The 24274-nt window shown below is 46.3% G+C and overlaps 1 protein-coding gene across 1 annotated transcript in view; it reads left to right on the top strand.

The window, feature by feature from the left end:
- Positions 1-24274, top strand: part of TMEM154 (transmembrane protein 154) — a 52606-nt gene that overhangs the window by 5181 nt on the left and 23151 nt on the right. The window contains exons 2-4 of the mRNA XM_038755250.1: positions 18284-18655; positions 18762-18800; positions 23554-23581. Coding sequence (XP_038611178.1) covers positions 18284-18655; positions 18762-18800; positions 23554-23581 — 439 coding nt within the window. The remainder of the gene's footprint in view (positions 1-18283; positions 18656-18761; positions 18801-23553; positions 23582-24274) is intronic.

Below are 24274 nucleotides of genomic sequence, written 5' to 3'. Positions count from 1 at the left end.
GCTGAACCCCATCATCCCATTAATCCGGAATGGATCCAATCATTCAGGGATCACCTCAGTCCAGCTGGAACTCTGAGCTGCCTATGGGGTGATGAAAAGGGGAGATTAAAAGTGTGTACCCTTCGACTGCTTGTGTTCCTCAGTGTCCAACCAGACCTGTTATTTTAGTGGGGCAAGCTCTCTTCCACCAAGCTGCAGTGACAAAAGTGGGTCTGTACCCTAATGGAGCACCATGGAAGACATTCACTAGGAAGAAAATAAGTGTCTTGGCAGCTGCCATTTTGAGGGTGGTCTTCAGGGGAGGAACTTATTTAAAGACCAACCTTGGGCCCTACTCTCTTCAGGGCTTGCCTCAGGGCCTCAGTGAGAGAGAATCCAGGGGGTGTTGAACGATGGTGTGGGGAGGGTGAAAGAGGAGGTGGCAGATGGGTTAGGGGTTTCTGCTGCGTCTTCTCTTCATCATCATCATCATCATCATCATCAATCGTATTTATTGAGCGCTTACTGTGTGCAGAGCACTGTACTAAGCGCTTGGGAAGTACAAGTTGGCAACATATAGAGACAGTCCCTACCCAGCAGCGGGCTCACAGTCTAAAAGGGGGAGGCAGAGAACAAAACCAAACATACTAACAAAATAAAATAAATAGAATAGATATGTACAAGTAAAATAAATAAATAAATAAATAGAGTAACAAATATGTACAAACATATATACATATATACAGGTGCTGTGGGGAAGGGACGGAGGTAAGATGGGGGGGTGGAGAGGGGGATGGGGGGAGAGGAAGGAAGGGGCTCAGTCTGGGAAGGCCTCCTGGAGTAGGAGAGCTCTCAGTAGGGCCTTGAAGGGAGGAAGAGAGCTAGCTTGGCGAATGGGCAGAGGGAGGCCATTCCAGGCCCCGGGGATGACGTGGGCCAGGGGTCGATGGCGGGACAGGCGAGAACGTGGTACGGTGAGGTACTCTTCCCAACTCACCTGTCCACACAATCTTTCCAGGACTACCTCCAGGCTAACAGGCTCTCTCATCTGAATTAGCAGTCTTGCTACAAACCTATCTGCGTTACAGGGGACCATTGAGGAGGGAGAAAGGCAGAAGGAAGGAAGTAATGAAAAGGAGGAGTTCTGGTGAAATTTTTACCCGCCGCCCCTCACCCCACTAGCTCTAGTCACTCAGGCCACTGCCCAGCTGGATGTGGGTAATGGAGATGGAGCTTCCCATCAGGAACGACATAGAAGCTTTGGTCCTGAGGTGTCAAGTCTGAAGAAGTCCTCTAGGCTGTAGGCTGCTCGTGGGCAGGGAACATGTCTACCAGATCTGTTATATTGTACTCTCCCAAGTGCTTACTCTCTGCCCAAAGTAAGCACTCAATAAATATGACATTGACGGGGAACAGACACCGAGGAAGTGATATAGTACTAGTGGCTGGCATTTCGTGACTCTCACTCTGTCACCTCTGTCAGTCATGTAACTACCAGGTTAGAGAGGACAGCAAGCGAATAGGGAGGGAGGTGTGCGGCAAATTGCAAAGTGCAGGTGTAGGCTTTGGCCCAAGTCTAGCCAGCTGCAGATTGAACTGTGTTTTAAACCTAGCTCTTCTGATTCCCAGAGTAGTCCCTTTCCACTGGACCTAAACCAGGGCCCTGAGTGTAACATTATGATTTCACCCTCTGGGAGTGTAATAATAATAATAATAATACTTTTATTAATGCCCATCTTCCCCTCTAGACTATAATCAATCAATCAATCAATCAATCGTATTTATTGAGCGCTTACTGTGTGCAGAGCACTGTACTAAGCACTTGGGAAGTACAAGTTGGCAACATATAGAGACAGTCCCTACTATAAGCTCATTGTGGGCAGGGGAGGTGTCTGTTATATTGTTATCTTGTACTCTTCCAAGTGCTTTGAAGAGTGCTCTGCACACAGTAAGTACTCAATAAATACAACTCACTGATTGATTGAAACTTGTGAAGCATTTACAACGTCCCAAGCACTGTACTAAGCACTGGGTTAGACGCAAAATAATCAGGTTGCGCACAGTCCCTATCGCGCATGGGGCTCACAGTCTAAGTAGGAGGGAGTAGGATTCAATTCCCATTTTGCAGGTGAGGTCACTGGGGCACAGAGAAGTGAAGTGACTCTCCCAAGGTCCCAAAGCAGACACGTGACGGAGCTGAGATTCGAACCCAGGTCCTCTAACTTCCTGGCCCATGCTCTTTCCACTAGGCCACACTGCTTCTCCATCCCCTGTCACTCCTTCTGACACCCCCTCATGCCAATCTAGCTCCTCATGTGCCAATCCCGCCTTGGCATTCATTTTAAAATGCCCAGAGTGATGAGCTCCCACTGCACCTGTATATATGTATATATGTTTGTACATATGTGTTACTCTGTTTATTTATTTTACTTGTACATATCTATTCTATTTATTTTATTTTGTTAGTATGTTTGGCTTTGTTCTCTGTCTCCCCCTTTTAGACTGTGAGCCCACTGTTGGGTAGGGACCGTCTCTATATGTTGCCAACTTGTACTTCCCAAGCGCTTAGTACAGTGCTCTGCACACAGTAAGTGCTCAATAAATACGATTGATGATGATGATGATGATCATAAACTGGGGCTGATTGGGGGAGGTAATGTGTGCTGTAGGGGTATGCACAAAGACATAGAGTGACATACCGATCCCCAGGCCTTGTTAGCCCTGTGGATGATCCCTTTCATCGCCACCATGAAGTCAGTGCCAATGGGGTGGAGAAAGACACACAAGGGAGTGGCTAGTAATTCAAGACTGCCTCTTTTCCTTTGTGATCTCTTGAGCAATGTGGCATTTGACTTTGAAAATTGCAAAAAAAAAAAAAAAAACCCAAGTCACTTACTCACAGCAATCATCACGTTCTTATGCCAAGTTCCTTCCCCAGGGGCACGGCTGAAACTCCTCGAATGGGCAGCTGTTAACCTGTCAGCCCCATGTCACGGGAGAGCTAGTCACAGGGAAGGGAGAGGAGCATTAGGGAGGGGAGATGAGAGCCAGTAACACCTTCAAAACCCTCTGAAATGTATGCTGCAAGGCCCCAGGACATTTACCGTTCAAAGAACTTCTGAAGCTTGTATTAGAAGACACCCGCATGTAGTGTCTCCGCAGAGCAACACATTTATGGCTTGGAAGGGCAGAAAAACAAAGGAAGAAGTTAAAATGTCTGGCACTGAGCCACGAGCCAAAGGAGGGTTTAATGCACACCATTTGATCATCCAAAGTCACCCTAGCTAGGAGCTGGAGGATTTAAAACAGGATTTAATCCTCACCATTCTTTTTTCCCTCCGATGATCAAGACTCAGTTAAAAGGGGAAGGAAAAATGCAAGCAAAATGACATGTCTCTCCCGGGCCAACTCCATCCAAAGTGAAACCTGTGGAAGTCTTTCTACCTTTTGGAATAATGGTGGGCTCAGAATTGGTAGTGTGGTGTTCCAGATACACCACCACTATGGGAGATCAGGATAAACAGCACTGGCATATATACTGAAGTAGATCGTGGCCTAGTGGATAGAGCACAAGCTTGGGAGTCAGAAGAACTTGGGTTTAATCCCACCTCTGCTAAACATCTGCTGTGTAACCTTGGGCAAGTCACTTAACATCTGTGTGCCTCAGTTTCCTCATCTGTATAAAGGGGGTTAAGACTGCAAACCCCATGTGGGACAGGAACTGGGTCCAACCCGATTTGCTTGTATCCACCCCAGCACTTAGTACAGTGCCTGACATCTACTAAGCACTTAACAAATACCACAAAAAACCACCAACAACAAAACACAGGCCTAGGCAGGGGAATTTATTTGTGAATTTATTAATATTAATAATAATAATAATGGCATTTATTAAGCACTTACTATGTGCAAGCACTGTTCTAAGCACTGGGGAGGTTACAAGGTGATCAGGTTGTTCCACAGGAGGCTCACAGTCTTAATCCCCATTTTACAGATGAGGGAACTGAGGCCCAGAAAAGTTAAGTGACTTGCCCAAAGTCACATAGCTGACAAGTGGCTGAGTCAGGATTTGAACCCATGACCTCTGACTCCGAAGCCTGGGCTCTTTCCACTGAGCCATGCTGTGATTAATGTCTGTCTCCCTCTCTAGACTGCAAGCTCATTGTGAGTGGGGAAATATGTCTGTTTAATTGTTATATTGTACTCTCCCAAGCTCTTGGAACAGTGCTTTGCACACAATAAGTGCTCAAGAAATATGACTGATTGAATGAATGAATGAATGAATGAATGAATGAATGAATGGACTGGGCAGGGCTGAGGTAGGGCAACTAGTTCACCACCCGCCCCCAGTGTGAAGGGCCATTAGGTATGGGAATGGTGGCTAGGAACCGGAGGGTAGCACAGCAAGCAGCTGAGCAGAGGGCACCCAATGGATGGAACATGTCTGCTAATTCTGTTATATTTACTCTCCCAAGCGCTTAGTACAGTGCTCTCCACACTGATTGATGGATGGATGGATTTGGAACAGTGGGAATGCAAGAGTAGCTATGACAGTCCGGTGGGAGGATGAGAGAGGAATTGGGGTGATGAGGATGGGGAGAGGACCAGTGGACCCAGTCGGTCTAGTGGATAGAGCGCGGGCTTGGGAGTTAGATGGGGTAGCTGAGGTACAGAGAAGTGAAGTGGCTTGCCCAAGGTCACACAAAAGACAAGTGGCAGGGCCGAGATTGAACCCAGACCCAGGCCCACGCTGCTTCTTGACTTGATTGGACTGTTGTCCCATGTGAGTTTGTTGTGGGCAGGGACTGTCTCTCTTTATTGCTTTATTGTACTTTCCCAAGCGCTTAGTACAGTGCTCTGCACACAGTAAGTGTTCAATACGATTGAAGGAATGAATGAATGAATCTCCATCCCCCTCCCTGCTTCAGAAGTAGTGGCCAAAGGGATGAGACACTCCACTTTCTTGAGCGGACTAAACCTATGATTTTAGATTAGCTTCTTGGAAAGCCCCTGTAAGGGTGAACCTGGAGACCCTTCTGGCACTGTTCCAGAGAGTCAGAGTCAAAACCCAGGGGCTAGTTGTCCTGGAGGCAGTAGACAAAATTCTCCCCTTCTAGACTGGAAGTTCTAGTTGCCCTGGAGGCAGTAGACAAAATTCTCCCCTTCTAGACTGGAAGTTCTCTGTGGGCAGGGAACATGTCTACCAACTCTGTTGTAGTGTACTCAGGGTAGCAGCGTGGCTCAGTGGAGAGAGCATGGGCTTTGGAGTCAGGGGTCATGGGTTCAAATCCCGGCTCCACCAATTGTCAGCTGTGTGACTTTGGGCGAGTCACTTAACTTCTCTGGGCCTCAGTTCCCTCACCTGTAAAATGGGGATTAAGACTGTGAGCCCCCCGTGGGACAAACCTGATCACCTTGTAACCTCTCCAGTGCTTAGAACAGTGTTTTGCACATAGTAAGCGCTTAATAAATGCCATCATTACTCTCCCAAGAGCTTAGTACAGTGCTCTGCATAGGGTTAGTGCTCAAATATAACTGGTTGGATTGATTGAACTCTGCTCCTATTTCATCCATACTTCTGCCTCTTTTAGACTGTGAGCCCACTGTTGGGTAGGGACTGTCTCTATATGTTGCCAACTTGTACTTCCCAAGCGCTTAGTACAGTGCTCTGCACATAGTAAGCGCTCAATAAATACGATTGATTGATTGATTGATTGATTGCCCCCTTTCCTCTCCAGCTGCTGGACAACAGCACCAGGGCAGCGATTCCTGCTGGTGGGGAATGGGGAAGTGGGGGAAGCTGTTTCAAGCTGAAAACTCACTTGAATGGGTTTGCTCCTCTTTCCTCGATTTTATCTGACTCAAGCAAACCCCCTCAGTCGGCAGGCTTGTAGCCAACTACGATTTCCTGATTGTTCTTAGGTGAGTCTTGGGAAACCTGGAATAGAACGGGATTCCCTCATTGTCCATGGGAATTGCTTTCTAAGAAAAGGCAGTGAGAAGGGAATCCCTATAGAGCAAGCTCATTTGTCCCTTTTTATTTAAATCCTTTAGAAAAGGTCTGGGGCCCAACCTCCCTTTTTTCATGTAAAATTCGTATACAAGGCTCGGATGCATGTAAATGCTTCCTTCCCTTCTCAGTGGCTCCTTGGGAGAGGTAGGGAGGGAGCGAGGCTGGGAGAGGGAAGCCACACTAAGGATTGTCTGTAAAAAAAAAAACCAAACGCAGACTGAGCCTCCAATGCAGACAGTGGGGTAGAAGCAGACAGAAGCTAACAGAAGCTTTTTGTATATCTCGGGTCAATCAGGAAACTGAAGGGGTGAGGAGAAGGGCCCTGAGCACCTCTTTTTGTCTAACAGATACTCATAAATACCTCATCTGGATCCTTGGATACCTTATCTGGATAAAGGGGGCAGGATTGTAACCTCTGATACTGTTGAGGGTTTGGAGGGAAGGTAAGCTTGACCGTTGAATCTAGGGTCTCTCGGGGGAAATCCGATGTCAGTGGCACTCCAAAAACCAGATGCTGAGTCAGAAGAGATATCAGAAGGGCTATGCCAGCACTAAAATCGGTCTTTTCCGCCTTTTCAATGATATTTTTAAGTGCTTACTGTGTGTTGGACACTGCACAAAGCACAGGGGTTGATGCTGGCTAATCAGGGTAGACACAGGCCCTCAACAACATGGGACTCACGGACTTACTCCTCAATTTACAGATGATGTAATTGAGGCCCAGAGAAATTAAGTGAGAGTTGATAAGTGGTGAGAGTCAGGATTAGAACCCAGGTCCTTTTGGCTCCTAGGCCCACTCTCGATCCACTAGTCCACGCTGCTTCTCTCCATCCCAAAATGCTGATACCACATTGATCCAAGCACTCATCTTCTCCTTCCCTCGACTACTTCCTCAGCCTCCTTGCTGCTCTCCATGACTCCTGTCTCTCCCCACTTCAGTCCATGCACACCCTGATGCCCAGATCATTTTTCTTAAAAAGTTCATTCCGTGTTCCCCGACTCCTCACCCATCCACCTTCACGTGGAACAGGAACTCCTTACCATCAGCTTTCAAGGATTCAATCACCTTGCACTCCGACAGTACCTTGCTGATTTTCTACTACCTTGGGCAAGTCACTTAACTTCTCTGAGCCTCAGTTCCCTCATCTGTAAAATGGGGATTAAGACTGTGAGCCCCACGCGGGACAACCTGATCACTTTGTATCCCCCCAAGCGCTTAGAACAGTGCTTTGCACATAGTAAGCGCTTAACAAATGCCAACATTATTATTATTATTATTACTACAACCCAGCCCACTCCTTATACCTCGACATTGTCTATCTTGCAATCAGCCTCTCACCCACATCCTGTGCCTGGCTTGGAACTCCGTTTCCCCTTCATATCTGAAGCAGCATGGCTCAGTGGAAAGAGTAAGAGCTTTGGAGTCAGAGGTCATGGGTTCAAATTCCGGCTCCACCAGTTGTCAGCTGTGTGACTTTGGGTAAGTCGCTTAACTTCTCTATGCCTCAGTTACCTCATCTGTAAAATGGGGATTGAGACTGTGAGCCCCTCGAGGGACAACCTGATAATCTTGTAACCTCCCCAGCACTTAGAACAGTGCTTTGCACATAGTAAGCACTTAATAAATGTCATTATTATTATTATTATTATTACCAGACCACCTTAAAAGTCTTATTAATAATAATGATGGCATTTGTTAAGCGCTTACTATGTGCGAAGCACTGTTCTAAGCACTGGATTAAAATCACATCTCCTCCAAGAGACCTTCCCCAGTGAAGCCTTCATTTCCTCTACTACCTCTTCCTTTGTGTGTTGTCCTTGCACTTGGATTTGTACGTTTTATTCACCTCACCCTCAGTCCCACAGAATTTATGTACATATCCGTAATTTATTTAAATGTCTGTCTCCCTCTCTAGACTGTAAGCTCTTTGTGGGCAGAGAGCGTGTCTACAAACTCCACTGTGTTATAATTGAGAAGCAGCATGGCTCAGTGGAAAGAGCAGGGGCTTTGGAGTCCGAGGTCACGGGTTCAAATCCCGGCTCTGCCAATTGTCAGCTGTGTGACTTTGGGCAAGTCACTTCACTTCTCTAGGCCTCAGTTACCTCATCTGTAAAATGGGGATTAAGACTGTGAGCCCCCTGTGGGGCAACCAGATCACCTTGTAACCTCCCCAGTGCTTTGAACAGTGCTTTGCACAGAGTAAGAGCTTAATAAATGCCATCATCATTATTATTATTATAATCTTCAAAGCACTCAGTACAGTAGAGAAGCAGCATGGCCTAGTGGACAGAGCACAGGTCTGGGAGTAAGAAGGACCTGGATTGTAATCCCTGCTCCATCACTCATCTGCTGTACAACTTTGGGCAAGTCGCTTAGCTTCTCTGTGCCTTGGTTATCTCACCTGTGAAAGAATAATCATAATGATAATAATAATAATGGTATTTGTTACGTGCTTACTATGTGACAACCACTGTACTAAACATTGGGGAGGACACAACCAAATTGGGTTGGACACAGTCCCTGTCCCATGTGGGGCTCACAGTCTCAATCCCCACTTTACAGATGAGGGAACTGAGGCCCAGAGAAGTGGAGTAACTTGCCCAAAGTCGCACAGCAGACAAGAGGCTGAATGAGGATTAGAACCCATGACCTTCTGACATCCAGGCCCGTGGTCTGCTACACGCTTTTCTAAAATGGGGATTAAGACTGTGAGCCCCATGTGGGCAGGGACTGCGTCCAACCTGATGTGCTCATATCTACCCCAGCACTTAGTAAGCGCCTGGCACATAGTAAGCGCTTAACAAATACCATTATTATTATTGTTATTACAGTGCTCTGTACAGAGCAAGCGCTCAATAAATACCATTGGTTGGTTTTTTTTTTTTAGCTGTGTTTTACTGGTTCCTTCATAGTTACTTTAGAATGAGATAGTTAACGAATAACCACTGAAGGGTTCTGAGGAGTGGGGAGACTAGATCAGCAGGATGGTTTAAGAAAATGATTTGAGCAGCAGAGTGAAATATGAACTAGAAGGGGAAAAACCGGAGGTAGGGAGGCCTGGGAGAAGTTGATACAGGAGCCAAGTGCTTGGACCAGAGTGGGATATGACAAGAGTCTGGACCAGCATGATGGCCTTTTGGAAGGAGAGAAAGGGGCAGATTCTGGAAATGATGTGCTGGAAGAATCGGCAGGAATTTAGAAACAGAATCTGTAGGTTGAAAGAGAGGGATGTCTTACCCCCTTCCCTTCCCCACAGCACCTGTATATATGTATATATGTTTGTACGTATTTATTACTCTATTTATTTATTTATTTTACTTGAACATATCTATTCTATTTATTTTATTTTGTTAATATCTTTGGTTTTGTTCTCTGTCTCCCCCTTCTAGACTGTGAGCACACTGTTGGGTAGGGACTGTCACTATATGTTGCCAACTTGTACTTCCCAAGTGCTTAGTACAGTGCTCTGCACACAGTAAGCGCTCAATGAACACGATTGATTGATTTGGGCAAGTCACTTCAGTTCTCTGGGCCTCAGTTCCAACTGTAAAATGGGAATGAAGACTGTGAGCCCCGCGTGGGGCAACCTGATCACCTTGTAACCCCCCAGCGCTTAGAACAGTGCTTCATTCATTCATTCATTCCGTTGTATTTATGGAGCGCTTACTGTGGGCAGAGCACTGTACTAAGCGCTTGGGAAGTTGAGAAGCAGCGTGGCTCAGCTCAAAGAGCCCGGGCTTTGAAGTCAGAGGTCATCGGTTCAAATCCCGGCTCTGCCACTTGTCAGCTGTGTGACTTTGGGCAAGTCACTTCACTTCTCTGGGCCTCAGTTACCTCCTCTGTAAAATGGGGACTAAGATGATGAGCCCCACCTGGGACAACCTGGTCACCTTGTAAATTCCCCAGCACTTAGAACAGTGGTTTGCACATAGTAAGCGCATAATAAATGCCATTATTATTATTATTATTATTATTATTATTATTATTATTATGTGTCCTGGATAATGCCAAGTTTGTGGGCATCAGAGGTGAGGCAGATGGTGGTGTTGTCAACACCAGAAACAACATGGATGTTTCATCAGGAGTGTCTTGGTGAAATTTAGAGAACCCAGGAGCATAGGCAAATAATCAATCTAATAGTGGATATCCTTTACTTGACTAAAAATGTAACAACCATTTTGGAATGGTTACTGTTAAATGGCGTTTTGCAGATCTATAGATTCATTCATTCAGTCATATTTATTGAGCACTTACTGTGTGCAGAGCACTGTACTAAGCGCTTGGGAAGTACAGGTCTGCAACATCCCTATCCAACAACAGTCCCTACCCAATGGTCCCTACCCAACAACAGGCTCACAGATCCTTTTAGTGTGGAGGGATTTGTGTTGAAAGTTCCACTCAAACATAGGCTTCTTTTTTTTTAGAAAATGGAAGTGGTAGCCTGTTTGTTATGGTTCCGTATTCAGTGAAAAGAGAAGTTTGTATATCTACATTAAAAATCAAGCTCCTCCTTAGCAATGAAGTTTCAAACAATGCTAGACATTACCAGGTTAGAATGAACCCTAGTCCTCTTTCCTTTTTACAAAATTTCCTCCCAGAAGCATCATGTCACATTTGCACTTTATGAGGGAAGTGGGTCTGAAGAAAAGTGGGTGATACTGTTCCGATCAAACGGCTTTGAAATGGAGAAGAACTTCAGTGCAGGTGTCTAGAGGGGCAGTGGTAGTTTTGGGCTGAATGGAAAACAATGTTATGATTTATGATTAAGGCCCTACTGAGAGCTCACCTCCTCCAGGAGGCCTTCCCTTCCTTCCTCTCCCCCTCATCCCCCTCTCCATCCCCCATCTTACCTCCTTCTCTTCCCCACAGCACCTGTATATATGTATATATGTTTGTACATATTTATTACTCTATTTATTTATTTTACTTGTACATATCTATTCTATTTATTTTATTTTGTTAGTATGTTGGGTTTTGTTCTGTGTCTCCCCCTTTTAGACTGTGAGCCCACTGTTAGGTAGGGACTGTCTCTATATGTTGCCAACTTGTCCTTCCCAAGCGCTTAGTACAGTGCTCTGCACACAGTAAGCGCTCAATAAATATGATTGATTGATTGATTGATTGATTGATTGATTTCTGGGAAGCAGCATGCCCTACTGGACAGAGCACAGGCCTGGGAGTTAGAAGGTCACAAGTTCTAATCCCGGCTCTGCCCCTTGTGTGCTGTGTGACCTTGAGCAAATCACTTCACTTCTCTGTGCCTCAGTTCCCTGATCTGTGAAATGGGGATTGAGACTTTGAGCCCCATGTGGGACAGGGACTGGGACCAACTCGATTTGCTGGTATCCACCCCAGCACTAGTAAGTGGTTAACATATACCACAATTATCATTATTATTAGTGATAGAGGTTCAAGGACTGGGATTTTGAGAACTTCAAATATAGGTGCAGGGGCCTGGGCTGCTGACACCTCACTACCGTGTGGTGCCCAATGACCCAGCTTATCAGGGTGTCTCTTCCATCTTTGAGGTATTTACGTCTTCCCAACAATAAAGGGGAGAAAATGGATGGGCGATACACAAGGGAGGGGTCACACGGGGAGATATGGTCTGGGGAAGAGGTGGAGGAGGGCATTCATTCATTCAATCATATTTATTGAGCGCTTACTGTGTGCAGATCACTGTACTAAGCACTTGGGAAGTACAAGTTGGCAACATATAGAGACGGTCCCTACCCAACAGCGGGCTCACAGTCTAGAAGGGGGAGACAGAGGACAAAACAAAACATATTAACAAAATAAGATAGAATAGAATAAATATGTACAAATAAAATAAATAAATAGAGTAATAAATCCGCACAAGCATATATACATCTATACAGGTGGTGTGGGGAGGGGAAGGAGGTAAGGCGGGGGGGGAGGGGGAGGAAGGAGAGAGAAAGGAGGGGGCTCAGTGTGGGAAGGCCTCCTGGAGGAGGTAAACTCTCATTCATTCACTCAATTGTATTTATTGAGTGCTTACTCTGTGCAGAGCACTATACTAAGCACTTGGGAAGTCCAAGTTGGCAACATATAGAGACAGTCCCTACCCAACAGTGGGCTCACAGTCTAGAGGGGGGAGACAGAGAACAAAACAAAACATATTAACAAAATAAAATAAATAGAATAAATATGTACAAATGAAATAGAGTAATAAATCTGTACAAACATATATACATCTATCCAGGCGCTGTGGGGAGGGGAAGGAGGCAAGGTGGGGGGGAAGGAGAGGGGGATGAGGGGAAGAGGAAGGAGGGGGCTCAGTCCGGGAAGGCCTCCTGGAGGAGGTGAGCTGTCAATAGGCCCTGTCGCGCTGTCCCAAACGCGCAGCCCAACGTTGCGCACACAGTGGGAGCCGGTCCCGGGCAGCAGTGGCCAACCTGTTCTGGAGTGTGGGCGGACAGAGCAGCCTCATCAGAGATGTGGCCCAGGATGGGCCAGTTCACGGGAGACCAGTGCTGCCACTTGGACCTCGGTAGATGCAGGAACGTTGGCCTGGGTAGAAATGGGGGCACAGGAATTCTGTCAGGGCTGCCCCTTGCTCCTCTCCTCCTTTCCCCATGGTCTCTCTCCCATCCTTCACCTCTCTTGCCCTCTTTTCCCTTTCTCTCCCTTTTCCAATTTTCCTTCTTTCGTTTTTCCCCCCTTCCCCTTCCTCTGGCTGATCCCTTATGTGTGCCCCCGTCCAAGGCCCTGCTGAGAGCTCACCTCCTCCAGGAGGCCTTCCCAGACTGAGCCCCTTCTTTCCTCTCCCCCTCGTCCCCCTCTCCATCCCCCCGTCTTACCTCCTTCCCTTCCCCACAGCACCTGTATATATGTATATATGGTTGTACATATTTATTACTCTATTTATTTATTTATTTATTTATTTTACTTGTACATTTCTATCCTACTTATTTTATTTTGTTGGTATGCTTGGTTCTGTTCTCTGTCTCCCCCTTTTAGACTGTGAGCCCACTGTTGGGTAGGGACTGTCTCTATGTGATGCCAATTTGTACTTCCCAAGCGCTTAGTACAGTGCTCTGCACATAGTAAGCGCTCAATAAATACGATTGATTGATTGATTGATTGGTCTATCTAGGATGACAGATTTCCTTTCCTTACAAATGAGCCAGTGGCAGGAGAAAGGACCAGGTGGAATAGGGTGGTGATAGAGGAGGCAGCATCTGTGGGTCATATGGACAAACAAATTAAGGAAGAGTCAAAGATGGCAATAGGATTTCTAGAATGAGGTGCAGAGAAGATAATGATGTCACCTATACTGACTAGAAATTGGGGCAGACTGTCTTGATTTGGGAGTGCAGAAAGGGACAAGATAATTACATGAGTGTTTCAGCACACTCTTTTTCTCTCAGAGAGCAGGAAGGGCAATTGATTCTTGACTGCTAGCTGGACAACTGTCCCAAGCACATAGTCCAATACTCTAGACCCAGTAGGTACTCAGTAAATGCTATTGATAACTGAAGAGTGATCTGCTAGGGTTTGGTTCTCCTTGGTTCCAGCAGACCTCCTTGACTAAAGTAACTAGGTTTTGGAGAAGTCAAGCAGGATGGGGTACAGCCTGATGAATAGACAGTGAGAGGGAGAGGGAGGGAAGGAGGGAGAGAGAGAGAGAGAGATAGAAGGGGAGTGAGAGAGGAGAATAATGAGAAAAATTATGTCTTCAATTTGTAAAGCCCTATTTTTATTTTTCCCGAGAGCTTGCACACCAATGATCTCATTTATCCTCACAAGATTCTGTGAAGTAGGGAGAGGCAGGCATCATCCTCTCTATTTTATGTCTGAATTCCCTCATTTGTAAATTTTAAGTGACTTGCCCAAGTGTCCTTTCCAGTAGGTAAAAAAGAGATATTGAAGGAGGAGACGAGGAAGAGGCTGTGGGGGAAAGATAAGGATGGAGGGGACAGAAGCAGCCGAAGCAGATCTCCTCCCTCTGCCACTCTCCACTCACCACTTCCTCCACCTTCATTCACCACAGTGTCTCCTGTTTTCAGGTGCAATGCAGTTGAGGTTGAGAAGCAGGGTTACCTAGGGCAAAGCACACTGGACTGGGGGTGAGAAAACCTGGGGTCTAATCTCAGCTCAGCTACCTGCCTACTGTGTGATCTTGGACAAGTCAATTAACTTCTCTGTGCTTCAGTTTCCTCATCTGTAAAATGGGGATTATGTCCTACTCCTTCCCACTTAGACGTTGAGCCCCATGTGGGACACGGCTTTTGTCCAACTTGATTGTCTTGTATCTATCCCAGTGCTTGGTACATAGTAGGCACTTAACAAATATCACTATTATTATTTATAATCATTGTTTCTGCTAGGACAAGGTTGCTGCTGCAGCGGCTCCTCACACTGCTCTCTCCTAGTTGCGGACTTCAGGACATCGGGACGTGCGACAAACCTGCAAAGTCAGGATGGGCCCTCAGAATAATAATAATAATAATAATAGTATTTGTTAAGTGCTTACTATGTGCCAAGCACTGTTCTAAACACTGGGGTAGACACAAGGTAATCAGGTTGCCCCATATGGGGCTCACAGATCTTAATCCCCATTTTACAGATGAAGTACCTCAGGCACAGAGATGTGAAGTGACTTGCCCAAGGTCACACAGCTAAGTTGTGGAGCCAGGATTAGAACCCACAACCTTTGACTCCCAAGCCCGGGCTCTTTCCGCAAGCTACGCCGCTTCTCATAGGGTCCCACTGACCCATAGCTCATTCATCTCATTATTAAGAAAATCAAAGCTATTAGGGAGGGAAAAGGCTGACTTTTCATTATGGAAGTATCAATCAATCGATCAGTGGTATTTACTGAGCACTTACTATGTGCAGAGCACTGTACTAAGCACTCCAGAGAGTACAATACAACAGAATCAACAGACAGGTTCCCTGCCCATAAAGAGCTTACAACCTAAGGGGGGAGACAGACATTAATATAAATAAATACTTTATAATCTATAATTTAAAGATCTGTCCTTAAGTGCTGTGGGGTTGGGGTGAAAATCAAATTTCTAAAGATCACAGATCCAAGTGCATAGATGATGCAAAAGGGAGAGGGAGAAAAGAAGGCTTAATCAGGGAGGGCCTCTTGGAGGAGATGTGACCTTAATAATGCTTTGAAGGTGGAGAGAGTGGTGGTATGGAGAAGACAAAGTGAAAACAGTGAGGAATGGTCCAAGTGTATGTGGAGGAGGGAGAGGGAGATAAAAGCTGCACAGGAAAAGGGGGCAGACTCACGGAACAAAAGAGAGAGAGAGAGAGGGAGAGGAAAAATCATGCCAGATGTAAAAAGTATTCAAAGAAACCATCACAACTGTCTTCTTCAGGTGTGAAGTTAGATCATTCATCAGCTGTTACAGTGGCTAGGAGACCAAGCCATTGGCAAATCGCCTGAAGTAAATAGGGTTACTAAAGACTCCTCAGAACTGCTTCTCAGCTTTCTTCTTTGCCTGTTTTCATTTTCTTTAGTTGTCCCTAAGTATCTCGTACTTTTGACATCCTTTTTCCTACTGTCCCCTCTTCTGCATCCTCCTAGACAAGAAGCTGCTCTGAATTTGTGCCCTGACTCATCTAACCAAGGTGTTTCCTGCGAGAGAAATCAAAGAACGCCACATCATCCTACAGTAGTTTCACTTACAGACGGGTCTCTCGTCTCACAACAGCAGAGTAGCAGACTACAAGAGTTGCCACCCTTGTTACACAGAAGCAGCGTGGCTCAGTGGAAAGAGCACGGGCTTTGGAGTCAGAGGTCATGGGTTCAAATCCCAACTCTGCCAATTGCCAGCTGTGTGACTTTGGGCAAGTCACTTAACTGCTCTGTGCCTCAGTTGCCTCATCTGTAAAATGGGGATGAAGACTGTGAGCCCCGCATGGGACAACCCGATCACCTTGTATCCCCCCCGCGCTTAGAACAGTGCTTTGCACATAGTAAGTGCTTAATAAATGCCATTATTATTATAATTATTATTACCTTGAAGCAGCTATTCTGTAGCATGGCCTAATCACACTGTGAATGTAGCAGCATGCCTATGGCACTAATTTGCAATAGCCATTCACTAAAGCCTCTCATTCTTGATTGAGTGAGGTCAGTATTTGCTTCAGAACCTTGAAGGAGAAAGAGAAAGCTGTTTGAGACAAGGAGGTGTGATGCATGGAAGGAAAGACAGTAATGTGCTGCAAAAGCCATTAGCAATCTAATCAAGCGCTATACAATAGTATCCAAGCTTCTGCGGCCCTGGCTGACTCTGGCAGTGGAAGCTCATGCGGCCCTGGCTGACTCTGGCAGTGGAAGCTCATCTTTCCCCTGCCCTGAGACCACCCCAATGGGATCAGCCCGGGCTGGGGACACCTGGCTTTGTAACAGTAACAGGACGGAGAGCTCCCTTCCCACTCTCCCCACCCTGCCGTCGTTGTTATCGGCTCAGTTCCTTGGGACTGCTGCACAGCTATCAGATAATTCATCCCCTGGCTAGGAAAGCTTTCTGGGTGGGGGGCAAGCCCCTGAGACCAGGCCCTGTGACCTCACCCAAACGTTCAGTGGAATTCTTCTTAATCAAGGACCAGATGTCCAGCTGGAGAAGAGCTCTCCTAAAGCTTTTAAAAAAATTTTTATTAAATTAAAATCTTGTCACCGAGGCTGCTTTCTGATTAATCGGAGGCTGCCCTGGGGGATTTAATTAGGCAAAGCCCTTGATATGTATCTTTTTTTTCCAAGGGGCCCAGGGAGGCAGCTGTCCAGTAATCTCACTTCAGCAGAGCCACACAACCCCATAAAGCCCAGCCCTGAAACCCAGACATCCCACCCAATCTCAGTTCATTCTAAACCCCCAGAGCTTCTAAGATTCCTTTAAAAGCTGAGGGAGCACTACCTGGCTCCATCTTCTCTGCATTCTGGCTATACTGGTGGTTTTCAGTAGGTTTTACAGTGACCTGATGGGCTTAGTAAGCGCTGAATTAGACCAATGACACCACGGTGGCCTCAGGCATGTCACTGGCTGTGGGATGAAAATGTTCAGTTCATGTCTCCCCACTCCTCAAGAACCCCCAATGATTGCCCGTCCTCCTCCGCATCAAACAGAAACTCCTTACCATTGACTTTAAAGCACTCGATCAGCTCACCCAACCCTACCTCACCTCACTAATCTCCTACTACAGCCCAGCCCGCACACTCCGCTCCTCCAACTCCAGCTTACTCACTGTGACCTGATCATGTCTATCGTGCCACCAACCTCTTTCCCACATCTTCTCCTCTAGCCTGGAACTCCCTTCCCTTCCGTGTACGCCAGACCACCACTCTCTCCACTTTCAAAGGATTGCTGAGGTCACATCTCCTCCAAGAGGCCTTCCCCGCTTAAGCCCTCCTTTTCCTGACTCGCTCTCTCTTCTGTATCATCTATGCACTCTTTGTGACCTTTGGACACTTGATATTCTCCCCACTCCCAGCCCCACAGCACTTATGTACATGTGAGCTTCTTTTCTAGACTGTGTGGCAGGGAATGAGTCTGTTTCTTCTTGTATTATACTCTCCCAAGTGCTTAGTACAGTGCTTTGCACACAGAAAGCACTCAACAAATATGATTGAATGAATATCTTTAAGTGATATATTATAAATTACTTATTCATATTACTGTCTGTCTAAATATGATTGAATAAACATCTTTAAATAATATATTACACATTACTTATTCATATTTCTGTCTATCTCTCCCTCCGGCTAAGGTAGTTATGGGAAGGGAACCTGTCTGTTAATTCAACTGAGTTGTGTTGTACTCTCCCATATGCTCTGCACATAATAAGTGCTCAATAAACACTATTGATTGATATATTGATTGAATGGAAATTCAAAAAATCATCCCGAAAAAACTGGTTTGCTCTGCCCCTAGATCCAGTTTGGCTGCTCAAACGTGAAAGGCTTGCAGTTGCCAAACTGTACAAATCAGATCAAGAAGCAGCGTGGCCTAATGTAGAGAGCCGGAGCCTGGGCCTGGAGTCAGAGGCCCTGGGCTCTAGTCCAGCTCAGCCAATTGCTTGCTGCGTGACCTTGGGCAAGTCACTTAACTTCTCTACGCCTCAGTTCCCTCAAATGAAAACTGGGGATGAAGTAGCTGTTCTCCCTCCTACTTAGACTGCGAGACCCATGCGGAACAGGGCCTGATCCAGTGTGCTTAACTTGATGCTACCCCAGCTCTTAGAACAGTGTCTGAGACATAGTAAGCACATAACAAATATGGTTAAAAGAACAAAAAAAATGTGTTTTTCAGGTTGGAGTGAATCTTCAATAACCACATACGAATCCTCCGAGGTTACACCGGAACCCAGCGATGACATTTCTAAAATAACTGGAACTCCTACGGTGATGCCCATTCCTCCCGGGGGGAGTAAGGAGTCCTTCGAGTTGTCTCCCTCCCCTAGCATAGAGGGGTCTGTAGACGCAGAATTGGCACTGACCACCTTTTCTGGGTCGGGGGAGTCTGAAGGCTTTGAATTGGAATCGATTCCCTCTCCTGACCCAGGGGAATCCAGAGACTTGGATTTCACATTAAAGTTGGGGATTCCAGTAGTGCTACTGATTTTACTCTCTCTGCTGACTGTTTCCCTGGTAAGGTGCCATAACAGAAGAAAATCCAAGCAAGGTAAATATTGGGGGTGTTTTCATATTAGAAAACTGCTCTAACTCTAACAGTGGCAAGAACAACAATAATAATGATAATATTAATGATACTCTATTCTTGTGTGCAGTGCCCTCCAGCCAGGGATCCCAGAATGCTCTACAAACATGTGAGTAGATTTAAAATATCCACTTATTAGGACTATGGTGGAAGGGAAGGGAATCTCACGTTCTAAAACTAAACAACCAGATGTACAGGAAAATACAGGTGAGGTATGATGTTTAAGGTGAATTTCTCTCAAACTTAAGAATGTACCCTGCACACAATAAGCACTCAATAAATACTATTGATTGATTGCAAATGAGAATGAGCAGGAGGAAGCAAGTTTTCCTTGCCCAGCCTACCCCAAGGAGCCCTAATTTACTGAGCCAGCAAAGAGAGCTCCTGCAGCCTCTGAAAGGAGTCATCAAATGGGCAGTCTCATCTCCAGCTCCTCATAGAAAAGCAGCCTGGCCTAGTGGCAAGAGCAAGGGCTTGGGAGACCGAGGATGTGGATTCTAATCCCGGCTCTGCCACTTGTCTGCTGTGTGACCTTGGTCAAGTCACTTCACTTCTCTGTGCCTCAGTTACCTCATCTGTAAAATGGGGATTATGAACTGTGAGCCCCACGTGGGAAAACCTGATTGCCTTGTACCTACTCCAGGGCTTCGAACTGCGCTTGGCACATAGTAAGCGCTTAACAAATACCATCACCATCATCATCATCATAGGCAAGCAGTATGGCCAACAGGAAAGACCATGGGCCTGGGGGTCAGGAGATTGTGTTTTAATTCTGGTTAACAACAGCAATGATAACAGCGGCATTTGTTAAGCAGTTACTATGTGCCCAGTACTGTACCAAGTGCTGGGGTAGATACAAGACCAAGTCAGACAGTTTCTGCCCAATGTGGGGTGGGGTGCACAGAAAAAGAAGGAGGAAGAACAGGCTGTGCTACTTGCCTGCTGTGTGACTTAGCTTCTCCGGGCCTTAGTTTCCTCCTCCGCCAAATAGGGGTTTAATCCCTGTTCTCCCTCACTTTAGATTGTGAGCTCCAAGCGGAACAGGGACGAGGTCCAACCTGATTGTCTTGTATCTATCTCGGCCCTTAGTCCAATGCTTGGCACATAATCAGAACCACAATTATTATTAGAAATGCTTTCGGCTGACTTCGCAGAGTGTGCTGGGACAGCAGCTCAAAATATCAACGATGTATGTAATAATCCTTTTCTTTCCACCCTATGTCCACCCCCAACTTCCACTTCAGCATTTCCCATCACCCAAATACTTGGGTCTTCACATCCTCCCTCCATGTAGCACTTCTGTTCATGTCTTTATACTCTATTGCTTCCTTCTACCTGTAGTTTATTTTAATGCCCATCTCCCCGTCTAGATAGGAAACTCCTTAAGAACAAGGATCATGTCTACTAATTCTACCGTAATAATAATAATAATAATGTTGGCATTTGTTAAGTGCTTACTATGTGCAAAGCACTGTTCTAAGCACTGGGGGGGATGCAAAGTGATCAGGTTGTCCCATGTGGGGTTCACAGTCTTAATCCCCATTTTACAGATGAGGTAACTGAGGCTCAGAGAAGTTAAGTGACTTGCCCAAGGTCACACAGCAGACATGTGGCAGAGCCGGGATTCGAACCCATGACCTCTGACTCCAAAGCCCGTGCTCTTTCCACTGAGCCACGCTACTGTACTCTCCCAAGCACCTAGTACACTGCTCTGCGCATAGTAGGGTGCTCAGTAAATACTACTGATTGATCGATTGGCATTGCATTTGCGCTTTATCCAGGCAGATGATCAGGAAAGAACATTCCCTGATTTTCCAATACTGTTCTATACAAAGCGTACAGCAAGAACCTATGTGGCTGAGGAACTGGAACTGGTTGTTTAATGTAATAATAATAATAATAATTGTGGTATTTGTTAAGCGCTTACTGAAGCAGCGTGGCTCAGTGGAAAGAGCCCAGGCTTGGGAGTCGGAGGTCATGGGTTCAAATCCCGGCTCTGCCATTTGTCAGCTGTGTGATTTTGGGCAAGTCACTTAACTTCTCTGTGCCTCAGTTACCTCATCTGTAAAATGGGGATTAAGACCGTGAGTCCCCCGTGGGACAACCTGATCACCTTGTAACCTTCCCAGTGCTTAGAACAGTGCTTTGCACATAGTAAGCGCTTGATAAATGCCATCATTATTATTATTATTATGTTCTAGGTACTGTACTAAGTGCTGGGGTGGATAAAAGCAAAGCAGGTTGGACACAGTCCCTGACCCATGTGGGGCTCACAGTCTCAATCCCCATTGGACAGATGAGGTAACTGAGGTCCAGAGAAGTGAAATGACTTGCCCGAGGCCACACAGCAGGCAAGTGGTGGAGCCGGGATTAGAACCCATGACCTCTGACTCCTAGGCCTGTGCTCTATCCACTAGGCCATACTCCTGTCGAGCTTAAACGACACCCCGTGTCTCCAGGGTGTGTTGCACCAGAGCCTGGCCCTGTCAGACAGTGGCCATTTGAATGGAGAAACGGGCCAGTGTAGTGGAGGAAAACCCAACAAGTTTCGGTGACAAACTGCTGAAGTTGTGAACTTCAGAGGAACAGGAAGGATGGTGGGGTTGTCAACTGTGATGAGAAAGTTCAGAGGAAGTAATGATTTGGGAGGGAAGATGAAGAGTTTAGTTGGGACATGCTGAGCTTGAAGTGCTAAAGGAACATCTAGGTGAACATATTCTGGAGGCCAGAAGAAATGGTGGGACTGCAGAAGCATTTAGAAGTCTGGGCTGGCAAGGTAGATTGGGAAGTCATCTGCATAGATGAGCAGATGAGCTCACCTGGAGTGCCGCTAACCTCCTCACTGTATCTGGTTCTCACCTGTCCCGCCGTCAAACCCCGGCTCACGTCCTCCCCCTGGCCTGGAATGCCCTCCCTCCTCACATCTGCAAAGCTAGCTCTCTTCTTCCCTTCAAAGCCCTACTTAGAGCTCACCTCCTCCAAGTGGCCTTCCCAGACTGAGCCCCCTCCTTCCTTTCCCTCTCCTCCCCATCCCCATCCCTCCCCCTTAACTCCTTCCCCTCCCCATAGCACCTGTATATATGTATATATATTTGTACTTACTTATTACTCTATTTATTTATTTATTTTATTTGTACATATTTATTCTATTTATTTTATTTTGTTGATATGTTTTGTTTTGTTCTCTGTCTCCCCCTTCTAGACTGTGAGCCCACTGTTGGGTAGGGACTGTCTCTATATGTTGCCAACTTGTACTTCCCAAGCACTTAGTACAGTGCTCTGCACACAGTTAGCGCTCAATAAATACGATTAAATACGAAAAAAAAAATCCCCCGCACCCTACCTCCTTCCCCTCCCCACAGCACCCATATATATGTTTGTACAGATTTATTACTCTATTTATATTACTTGTACATATTTACTATTCTATTTATTTATTAATAATGTGCATTTAGCTTTAATTCTATTTATTCTGATGACGACACCTGTCCACATGTTTTGTTTTCAATCAATCATATTTATTGAGCACTTACTGTGTGCAGAGCACTGTACTAAGCGCTTGGGAAGTACAAGTTGGCAACATATAGAGACAGTCCCTCCCCAACAGTGGGCTCACAGTCTAAAAGTGTTTTGTTGTCTGTCTCCCCCTTCTAGACTGTAAGCCAGTAGTTGGGTAGGGACCATCTCTATATGTTGCCAACTTGTACTTACCAATTGCTTTGTACAGTGCTCTGCACACAGTAAGCACTCAATAAATACGATTGAATGAATGAATGAATAAAAGTCAGAAGGGAATCCCAGAAAGAGTTTTGAAAGACATCTTCACTGAGGGGGTGAGAGGTGGAGAGAGAGCCAGAAAAGGAGATGGAGAAGCCAGAGAGAATCAAAGGAGAACTGTGTCAGTGAAACCAAGGTCAGATAAAGTCTCCAGGAGAAGGGAGTGGCACGCAGTATCACCACAAAACATCTCTAGTCTCTGAACTTTGACTCATGGTTCCAGCCTGTGGTGCCCTGCTGCTCTCTGCTTTCCTTCTCTCAGACCAGCTTCGCCGGACCCTGCGGGCGCCCGTTCCCAACCTGGTTCAGAACTCACTGCTTTTGCAGGGGAGGAGAAAGATTTGGAGACAAAGGTCTCCATCCTCCGACTTGGCTTTACTTTGTCACCAAGTTGTATGCTAGCCCGATGCCCAATGCCTGCCATCCAGCCTGGATAATGGCAAGTTGAGGTCTGGCGTCGTGCCCTGAGGGCGAACAAGCCTGGGCTTTGTTGGGCAGAATGGGATGGGCTCTGTGTGAAACCCTCTGCCTCTCGTTCCTCCAGACTTTAATCCAGAGACTGGGAAGCAGGAACGCTCTGACTCAGTTTTAAGGCTGGAGGAGCAGCCGCAGCAGCCGCAGCAGCCGCAGCAGCAGCAGCAGCAGGGAAATAGAGGCAGGGCTGAAGCATTCGTAGCATTGCCTTGGCAAGGCACAGGAAAAACTGCCCAGGGTGGGGCAGGACATTAGCCCATGTCAGCCCCTTCTTTTCTCCCAAATGCCTCTCTTATCTGTCCCATCTCTGTCTCCTAATGCTCTCATATCTGTGGCTACAGTAAAGCCCTCTCCCAGCACCCCCTCACCCTCCCACACCCAGAGCAGTGTAAGTGAGGAAAGCAGCCTCTGAAGTAAGCAGCCCTTTCATTTTTTGTCCTGGTTGCCTTCGGTTGTTGGGCTTGAAGAACAACCATTGTCCTTTTAAGAAGCAGTTCACTCCCCTTTATATATATATTTCCCTCCTCTGGAAGATCCTGCTTAATTTGAGAGAAAATATAACTGTTCTTGTGGATGGTTATAATTAATACAGCATATTTATTTTATTTCAGATGATCTGGGAAGTGAAAATATTAAAAGGTAAATCTTTCCGTATTCCTTAGGCCAGCCAAATGATGGCTTGGAAGATTTAAAGAATTGCAGATACTTAGAGATCTGTTCTATCTTTACCTTTTTAAAAAGGAATTAATCTTCTAACACTTCTTGGGGGTATCCCCCTGCCCTCTCCTTAGGTGACGTGCACACTGGGTAACACACTGGGGAAACGGGCCCATTTCCTATCCAATCAAGCCCCAGGCAAGCCCAGCCTAGGGTACCAGTCCAGGGTAGAGCCGGCCCAGAAGCGAACGTGGGCCAGGCCAGAAGTCCAGGCTGAAGAATCAGAAATGTCCTGGGTCTCACGCGGGGGTTGCTGGGCATGTTATGGGGGCCCCAGAAGGCTCTCCTGGCCCCCCCGGGTTCAACGACGCACGAGCAAAATCACTACATGTACACAGAAGTGAAGCTAGGGCTCATGTGTTGTAATCCAGGATAACTGCCCGGGCTTGTGCTCTTTCCACTAGGCTGTAAGCTCGCTGTGAGCAGGGAACATGAGTGTTATACCATTGTGATCTATTCTCCTAAGCGCTTAGTACAGACACACAGAGAAGCAGCGTGGCTCAGTGGAAAGAGCCCGGGCTTGGGAGTCATAAGTTGTGGGTTCTAATCCCGGCTCCGACACTTGTCAGCTGTGTGACTTTGGGCAAGTCACTTAACTTCTCTGGGTCTCAGTTA

This window comes from Tachyglossus aculeatus, chromosome 12 (assembly GCF_015852505.1).
Source record: "Tachyglossus aculeatus isolate mTacAcu1 chromosome 12, mTacAcu1.pri, whole genome shotgun sequence".
NCBI lineage: Eukaryota > Metazoa > Chordata > Mammalia > Monotremata > Tachyglossidae > Tachyglossus > Tachyglossus aculeatus.
Note: the sequence above shows the minus strand (reverse complement) of the source record. Positions and strands in the feature narration are given on the sequence as shown.